Here is a 9,262-nt window from a genome sequence, read left to right as displayed (position 1 = left end):
ACATTAAACAGAATTCCCCTCTGCTGGTCTCATGTTGCTACTTAAGGGTAGCATCGTTCCACAGTAGGAACCCAGCTCCTGGGAGGGAACTGACTAGAGTTGGGTGAAAAAATGTCACCGAGATTTTCACATGAAAAGTGGCTTTGAGTAATTTAACTTTTTAAAAAAATTATATTCATATTTTTCAGTTTTTACAGAAAAACAAATTTTTAGCTTTTCAACAAAAACTCAAATTTCCTTTAAAAAATTTTTTTGATGAAGGTTAAACATTTTAATGGGGGGGGGGGGGAAAGCTTCAAACACTTCACTAACCCACCACCAAGTCATTGGTCTGTGGGGGCCATTTCCTGAGCGATACAGACGTAACCTGAAAGGAGAGTCTGCTTTATCTGGACTTTTCTAAAACATTTCACAATCTGATTAAGTGGCAGTATGAGGAAAAGGTGACAAAACCATTGTAACTTACCTGAGTTTGTCACTTCTTCCTGACAAGTTAGTGAGACCTAATAGAGCCTCATAATTCTGCAGCCCGTCTCTCTCTGTATTCAACAAGCTGACCAGCGGCCGGACCACCTCATACACCTAAGAGTAGGGAATATTGGGTCGTCACTCTTTGGTTTCTGGATCTCTCTCCGTTTCCATTGGTTTATCACAAAAATACCTCAAGGGAAAATTGCATTTACTTACCCTCTCTCCTGGGAATGCTATGTCTGGATTGGAAATGGCAGCAATTTTGGCTAGAGCATGAGAAGCCTTCACTTTGCCGACATCTGTGCCTTCTATTGCCAGAGGTATCAGGGCCTATTATACACAGCAGAGAATGTAGGCTTATGAAAAGATTTACAGTATTGTCTGTATTTTATTCGAGCTTATTACAGAACAGCCTCTGGAAGAGTCAAGTTTTGTCCAAATAAACTCCGAATTGCAGAGCACATCGGATCTCATGCTTCTGTGTTGTCAAATACCCACACACGAGCCCACAGACTACTTCAGTGGCTATCAACTACTCTCATTGCTTCAATGGTGGCCTGCCTGGGGCATGACCGAAGGGACAGTGTTTCAGGAGCCCACTTCAATGGACAACTTCTCTTGCGCAGTCGAACGGGATTCCTGGCTGATGCAGGAGCCAGCAGATATTAGAGGAAATCATTACTGAAGTGCCTGGTAGAGGCACTACCTTCTGGAGTTTATAGCACAGCATCGGCGAATGCTAACGTGCTCAACCGGTGATTGGACCCCATCAAGCATCGCTTTAGGAAATGTCATCTCTTAAGAGGACGCAAGAAAACAAAAGCCCCATCTCATTCAGCAAATCTGCTAGTAGTGCACTAAGCGAGGCAGCTAGGTAGGGCAGATATTTGAATCCTGGTTCACTTCTGTTTGTTTGGGGAGGGTATGTATGTATATATTTAAAATATTGGGGAAAGGCTGGTCTTGTAAAAAACAACAGTTACTAACCTTTCCATAACTTTGTGCGTCAAGTTGTGTTGCACATGTGCATTCCACTGTAGGTGTTTGTGCACTCCTGTCGGGGTGGCCCAAGTGCCCTCTGCTGGCTTGCACACAGGCATAAAGGGCTGAGCTGCCCCGAAGCCCCTCAGTTCCTTCCTACCGGAAAGACTCAGAGAAGGGAAGGAGGGCGGGTTGTGAAATGGACATGTGCAACACATCTTGAACACCAGTTAGTTTTTCGAGTGACTGCACCTGTCCCATTCCACTGTAGGTGACTCACAGGCAGTCCCATCTGGAGGTGGGTTTGGAGTCTGTTTGAACAGGGACTGGAAGACCACTCATCCAAATTTAACATTGTCTCTAGATTGTTGAGAGATTGCCTCTTGCGCCACGCTGCTGCATGACATGATGATCAGTTGCCGCTTTGCAAACGTTCAATATGGACGTGCTAGCCAGAAAAGCCGCAGAGGTCACTTGGACCTAGTTGAATGACTGAACACTATTTGGTGGCTTCATGGTAGCCAACTGGTTACACAGTTGAATACAACTACGTATCCACGACGAAATCCTTTGCATGGAAACAGGAGTGCCCTTCATTCTGTCCGCAAATGCAATGAACAGTGGAGAGGAAGACCTGAAAGGTTTAGTCCATTCCAGGTAAAACACTAAAGCTCTAACATCCAAAGCATGACATCTCTCCTTCCCTTTATTACCATGAGGTTTTGGGAAGAAGGTCAGTAAGAAAATTGCTTAGTTAATCGGAAAAGTGGAGACCACTTTTGTAAGAAAACTTGAATGAGGACAAAGGTAGACTTTGTCTGCATAGAAATCCACATATGGAGGATCAGATATTAGAACCCTCAACTCCTCCACTCTCCTGGCTGATGTAATGGCTACTAAAAACGTTACCTTCATCAAAAGGTGCGACAGAGCAAGTCACTAGGGCTCAAGGTGGTGGGGGGACTCATCAGGTTTGTTAAGACTAGACGGCGGCTCCATGGTGGAATAGGGCTCTGTACCTGCAGGAACAGTCTGTCTAATCCCTTTAAAAATCTTATTGCCATCAGGTTGGAACAGACAGAACAGTTCTCCACATGTGGGTGCAATGCTGATATAGCCCTTAGGTATATTCGATAGGCTAATCGCCAGTGCTGGTTGTTTCAAGGGCAGAAGAGAGTCCAGCATGTGCTGAATAGAAGCAAGAACAGGGAAAATCCCTTTCAGTTTGGTCCAGATGGAAAATCTCTTCTATTTAGCCAGGTAAATACTTCCAGTTGGTCATTTCCTATTGTTCAGCAGCACGTCCTGAACTTCTCTAGAGCAGGACTCCTTTGCCGAAGTTCACTACAAAGCCTCCAGGCCACCAGGAGAAGGGCCTGAAGATTGGGGTGGAGGAGGCAGCCACGATTGTGTGTGTGAAGCGGAAGTGATGGGGGGGCGGACTCGTTAAGAGGTCCAAGAGCACCACTGGCGTAAGGGACAAACTCTCCGACAGCTGTGCACTGGAGCGCACAGACACCTACAGTGGAACAGACACGTGCAATCACTCCAAGAAGAATTTAGTTTTCCTGCCTGCTCAAGTTAAAAACCATAACCAGGCTGTCCACTTTCCCTTTTATCAAGGGGTTAAGGTTTTAGATCATTAACAATGTGTATAATTAGTTTAGGCACCCCATGGCTTGTGTTAAATGACGACAGTTCCCCACATATGCAAACCCAGATGGCTTGGAGTGGCTGAACATTGCTAACTGTGAGTTTCAGAATATTCTAAAGGTGTAATGATGAGTTACCTTTCCACCACCTTGAGCTACAATGGTACCACGGTCCTTGGGATCCTCACACAAGGCAAGGAATACCCTGCAAAAAACCAGCATTGCTCAGTTAAACCGATCTGCAAAGAGACTCCATCCCACCTGTTCACTCTGGTATGATGCGAGTGGCTGATGTTCAGTGAATAGTACTAAATTCAGCAGGTATATTCACCAGTAATACCGAAGTTTTAATATAGTGCAATAACACTTAGGAAAAACTTTTTCACTAGGAGGGTGGTGAAGCACTGGAACGGGTTACCTAGGGAGGTGGTGGAATCTCCTTCCTTAGAGGTTTTTAAGGCCTGGCTTGACAAAGCCCTGGCTGGGATGATTTAGTTGGGGTTGCTCCTGCTTTGAGCAGGGGGTTGGACTAAATGACCTCCTGAGGTCCCTTCCAGCCCTGATATTCTATGATTCTATCACCATAAATTAGAAAACTGTAACAGCTTTGATCCCCTTCAATTCCTCCCCGTTCCATTAGATTTGTATAAAGTTTTGTAAAATTAGCAATTCAAATTGCAGCCTAGTGATCTATTGGCAATTAGTTTCAGGACCAACATTTAGATGTTTGTAAAAAAAAAAAAAAAAAACTCATTTTCCTCTGCTGCCACCGTTAGCTTTTATTAGCAGAGCTCATTGGTGTGAATCCACAGCATACAGTTTTCTTTTGACATAAAGTTAAAGCTCTTCGCGCAAAGCGCAATTTATGTGGCTCAGTGGTTAATACATTTGCAACCAAGCCAGTTTATTCTGGGACTTGGAAGTTTAAGCCGCTTGGGCTTTAAACGGAGCTGTAAAATGCAGTGGAGCCCCCACGTTAGGTTTTAAGTGAAGGTTTTCTCGGGTAAGACCATCTACAGTAAGTACCCAAACAGCTGCCCTATGCAGACTCAGTACTAGATATGCTGCTTCTGCACCTCAAATGTGTGTTTGAGTGAGGCAGGCATACCTGGCTAGCAGCTCTTTGGTCTGGTCCGTTAAGATGGCACTATCAGCCTTCACCATACAGGCCAGGGCTGAAATGACACCAGCTTTCAGCAGCCGTTTCACTCGCTTCAAAACAAAGTCCTTCTTGTCCTGAAAGGGGCATTAAAAACGAATGAGCAGGGCTCCCATCAGAGTCTCTACAGCGACCACCCCACGTACTTAGGCCTCGTCTGCCCGAGCCGTTACTGCGGAGAAAGCCGGACTGCACAGCTTGGCCCTGCAGTACCGTCCCGTAGGGACGCTGGCACCGCGCACTAAGAGTTCTGCAGGATGCAGTAACGACTCCCGGTTTCAAACGGAGGCACATCACTGCTCTCGCTGGAGCTTTTAGTGACCAGCACCAATGTCCACATGGAAGGAGGGATAGCTCAGTGGTTTGCGCATTGGCCTGCTAAACCCAGGGTTGTGAGTTCAATCCTTGAGGGGGTCACTTAGGGATCTGGGGCAAAAATCTGTCTAGGGGTTGGACTAGATGACCTCCTGAGGTCCCTTCCAACCCTGAGATTCTATGATATTACTGTGGGGGCAAGCTGCTGTGATGGACATTCACGCCCTGGCTTGCTGCCTGGTAAGATCCTGTCTCGTCAGGTAGACAGGCAGCATGTCTCTAATGGACTGGGACTCAGGAGACCTTGTTGCTGGTCCCATCTCTCCCATGACCTGGAGCAAATCGCTTTCCTGTGCCTCGGTTTCCCCCGGCCCTTTGTTTTACGTGTTTAGCTTGTAAATTCTTCAGGACAAGAACTGACTTTATGGATGTAAGCCCCTAGCACAATGGGGGTCCCAGTCTCATTTTGAGGCCTTGAGGCATCCCTATAATGAAAAAATCACTGCTTAAAACTTTAAATATTCTGTATCGTCCTTTAGTCCCCGGGACATACAGCTCAACACGTAAAAACCGGAACTGCAGGAGATGGGCAACGTTACTATGTGGAGTCCATAGCTAAGCCTTCCCCTGAAGCAGCTGGGGATACAGCACTTCTCAGAAGGGTTGTTTTGGGGGTTCTGGGATCCCCACCATCTGAGGCAAAGGAATAGGGGGTCGGCAGTCCTGGCTACAGCCAACCTACCTTGGGGTGCTCCTCGGGAACATGCTGTTTGGAAAACTGCGCCAGCTGCACAAGCTCTGGGACCAGCTCTTTGACATCGTAACTGTTGGTACAGTTCACCAGCGTGGAAGCCACAGAGTACAGGATCGTCTTGTCACTTGTCTGCACAGTCAATGGAAACATTGAACTGGATTGGGATGTTGAGGGGACCACTGGTGGTGTGGCGTCGCGGCTGGAGAAGAGTTTGGGGTTTAGGACTCTGTTCTGGGTTTTATAGTGTAGCTTTGGGCAAGTTACTGGACATCTTTGCCCTTCATTATCACCACGTTAAGGATGTATAGAGACTTATAAGCAATGCCGCAAGAGGTAAGCGATACACAGAGCACTCCGAAGGAAGATACTGTTCAGCTGGTGGATGACTGTTACCAGCTTGGTGGGACATTAAGAGGCATCATATCAGTTAGTGAATGATGGTAATAAACACCCCCCCACTTTGTCACCTTCAAGGTTGCCCATCAAGATTATCAACCCATGCAATGTTTGCAAGGCTGGAGGCAGAAGACGGGATTATTTTAGAGTGACAAGGGGCTGTGGAGAGGAGACAGTACCTTCGCTAATTCAAACATGGCTTCCAGGGCTGGCTTATCTTCCACAAAGTCATCTTTCACGTCTGCATCCAAGGTTAGGTACGCCAGACCTTCCACAGCCCACTTCCTGGTGCGGATGTCAATGCTGGTGTTGCACAGCCACCTGAACGAGACAAAAGCTCCATCATTTTGCCTGAATGATGAGAACAGATTTACAGGAGAGGAAGAGGCAAAACCCCTAAGGGTGCTGGGGAACTGTGCTTTATTTTTACCGGCATCTTCAGACCCCATGCAGCAGACTCAGGAAACCATAGATCCTAATGGTGAAAGTTATCTTTGGATACAAAGTTCCCCTAGGGAATCTGGGTAATGGTGGTGTACTTATGCATGTTATAAGAGAGACCTTTAATATATTATACCTTTTAGGCAATAGGATTATCTTCTTTGGTTTCTTAGCTGGTGAGTGAGTGAGGAACCAGATGGACTTTGATGCTAACAAAAGTGAAGTAGGGACGGGCAAACAGAAAATAAAGTATGAGTTCTAGGCATGGATACCTAAACGTTTCCAGAAGTGCTAGAAACCTCTGTTCAGTATCATCTATTCTAGATGTTATCAGTGACTCAGTGTTAGACAACTTTTTAGTCAACTGAGGGAAAGTACTATGTACCCTCCAGTAGAGATGGTACTGAACAATATTTTGGAAAGAAAGGAGTGGAACACAAGTAACAGGTGAGGAATCCCAAGAGCACCTTTCAGTTCTGCTTACTTTCGGCACTGTTTTGCCAGCTTTTCTGTGGACCCCTCAGCAAATTGTCGCAGGCCATAGTCAGTGCCTCCGGCTGATCCCAGCTTGCAAAGACCCTGAGAAAGAGATTGAAAGGATACTATGTAGCTAGATACAGGAATATGTAACATTCTCCTCAGAAGTCCAGCTGAAATGTAAGAGAAAGGTAATGAACTGTCTTCCACATAAACGGATACAGATTACAGCAGAGTTCTGTATTGCTTTAAGCAGGTTTTCCATTTATATGTTTGAAGCCCTGACTCCATTCACTGTCCATTATATGAAGGAAGAGACTTTAGTCCCCATGCACAAGCCCTAAAAGAAACTGCTATTCCACTGCCTCATGGAGAGGAATCCAAGATGGCAGACACAAGGCGTAGGAGACTCTTGTTGCATTACAAAGCTTGTTCTCTGCGGAGACCTGCAAGCTGCCATGCCCTCCTCCTTCCCCAAACTCTTTAGCGGAGGAACGCGAGTGCAAGCTCTTACGGATAGTACCCTAGCTGAGCACCGGATGCTACTACTTCGCAGGATTGCAAACCTAGATTGAATCCAGAGGTAGAGCTCTTCCTAGGACAGGATGATAAAGTGTTGGCAGGTAGCAGAGCAGGCTGAGGGCTGAAAACTTACCACTAGAGCTCGAATTTTGATCTTCTCATTCTTGGTCTTCTTGTAGACTTCCTTCAGCAGCGTCACTCCATTGGTGATGATGAAGGTGGCCCGGCTCAGCTTGGTGGAAGCGTGGATGAGGGCCTCCACAGCCACCAGCTGGTCGATCTCTCTTTCAGAGCCACACAAAGCCACCATCATCTCCATGACACCCGTCATGCCCAGCAACTTGTTGCCCAAGTCAAAAGGCCCTTGCATGATCCCAGACACTGTCTGGACGGCATGGAGAGTCTTATCCATGTCCTGAGGGTCAACCTTGCTCCTGTAGGGGGCAGCAGAAAAAAAATCAGCAGGGGGTGGGATTAGAGGGGGAGACTGCAGTGTTATTGTCTCTTTCTTTGAGGGCCACACATTGTGGCCACCATCCTCTATCAAACAGGGCTCCATTTCCAAACTGGAGTCTAGTCCAGCACCTTTTATCACGGCGACCAACTCTGAACATCCCCTTATTTTTATCCACAAGATAGGAACAGTGCGGGGAAAAAGCAATGTGAGTTTTCCACAATACCCCACCCATGAGTAGAGGAACCTCCTCTGAACGACGGAGATGGAACTACCTTCTAACGCCTTTACCCGAAAAGAGTTCAAAGAAAAGGATTCCCTTTCTAACTGCCAGACTGCGTTACTTGGATGACATGGACACAGGTTCACTCAGAACAGAAATGAAACTTACATTGTGGCCCAGTGGAGGAAAGCACCAGACCGGGAGTTAGTCCCGGTTTCTATTCCCAGCTCTACCCTTGACTTGCGTGACCCTTAGTGAGGCACTTCACCTCCCTGTATCTCCGTTTATCCATCGGTGGATTAAAAACGCTAAGCCACCATGCAAGTGCTTGCAGAGGTATGGGTGCAAAGCACTTTATAAGTGCAAGATGTGGATTACGTCATTCGGAAGAGGGCCTGCGTTCAGTCACTGATGACTGCGCCGTGGCTTGTAGATTTCAAGGGCAGCCTGAAGAGGAGAGGCTCCGTGTTTCCATTATCAATCTGTTGAACCATTCAGTGTGTAGCGAGGCCTCCCTTTGAGCCAGAGGGGGAGGGACCACTTTCTCCACCCAGCTGGGCGGAGTCTGGCCAGCTCCGGCCCTCCCACCGGAAGCTGAGAGGCGGGGCAGGAAGTACAAAAGGCAGAGCCCCTAACCCAGTAGAGGTCGAGCCAGGGAAGGAGACAGACACGTCCTGCTTGCTGCCGAGCCAGGCGGCGGCCTTGACCTGGGGAGGCCCGAGGCGGAGCTGAAGCTGGTAGGACTGCTGGTGGCCGAATACCCTGACAAACCGGAGACCACTGAGCCAGAGCTGGAACTTGGGTAGGAAGTAGCCCAAAGGTTTAGTTGATGGTGTTGTGGCTTAACAGCCGGTCAGTGTGTTGGTGGAGGATCCCAGCTGACCCCTGCCACCCCATGATTGCCTCCCTGCCTGTTTTGCCAGCACTCCCCTGCCTAAGGGTTAGCGCTATAGAGTGTTTACCGGCTCTACCCTGCCTAGGGCCTCTTGACTGTTGGGAATTAACCCTGTTACAAAGGCCGGGACGCTGCACCTGGTGACGTAGTCCTCGCTGCCTAGTGCTTTTCCGGTTGCCTCCTCCCTTGAAGAGCTCTAGCCTGCAAAGAGCTTTTTAACTCCAGTGGAAGAATAAAAGACACAGGGCACATTTTATTTTGGCCCAGTCCCCACTGCTAAGAATCTGAAAGCATTACACAGCATCTGCTCCAATCCCAGGTCCTTGAGAGCTCGACTCTGCATTTCTGGGTGTCCCTCCCCATGAAGTGCTCCATCCCCGCCCTGACTCACTTGATGTACTCTTCACAGATCTCTCGGAAGTTATCTCGCTCGGGATCACATCGCAGGTCATCATACAGCTTGTTCAGGAGAATGGAAGCGGTCATCCGGGTGTTCTCCGTTAAGGGCAGGCAGTTGGGCAG

The 9,262-nt window shown here is 47.7% G+C and overlaps 1 protein-coding gene across 1 annotated transcript in view; it reads right to left on the bottom strand.

Moving 5' to 3' along the window:
- Nucleotides 1-289: 289 nt before the first annotated feature.
- Nucleotides 290-9,262, bottom strand: part of UNC45B (unc-45 myosin chaperone B) — a 25,204-nt gene continuing 16,231 nt past the window's right edge. The window contains exons 9-17 of the mRNA XM_026656547.2: nucleotides 9,132-9,262; nucleotides 7,302-7,602; nucleotides 6,654-6,748; nucleotides 5,908-6,049; nucleotides 5,321-5,461; nucleotides 4,213-4,340; nucleotides 3,243-3,309; nucleotides 688-801; nucleotides 290-582 (exon numbers count right to left, since the gene is read on the bottom strand). The exon at nucleotides 9,132-9,262 is cut by the window's right edge and continues 11 nt beyond it. Coding sequence (XP_026512332.1) covers nucleotides 463-582; nucleotides 688-801; nucleotides 3,243-3,309; nucleotides 4,213-4,340; nucleotides 5,321-5,461; nucleotides 5,908-6,049; nucleotides 6,654-6,748; nucleotides 7,302-7,602; nucleotides 9,132-9,262 — 1,239 coding nt within the window. The 3' untranslated portion in view covers nucleotides 290-462. The remainder of the gene's footprint in view (nucleotides 583-687; nucleotides 802-3,242; nucleotides 3,310-4,212; nucleotides 4,341-5,320; nucleotides 5,462-5,907; nucleotides 6,050-6,653; nucleotides 6,749-7,301; nucleotides 7,603-9,131) is intronic.

The sequence above is a fragment of the Terrapene carolina genome, unplaced genomic scaffold (genome assembly GCF_002925995.2).
Source record: "Terrapene carolina triunguis isolate 2854851 unplaced genomic scaffold, T_m_triunguis-2.0 Scaffold231, whole genome shotgun sequence".
In the NCBI taxonomy this organism is placed as follows: Eukaryota; Metazoa; Chordata; order Testudines; family Emydidae; genus Terrapene; species Terrapene triunguis.
This window is presented reverse-complemented; position numbering and strand designations above follow the sequence as displayed.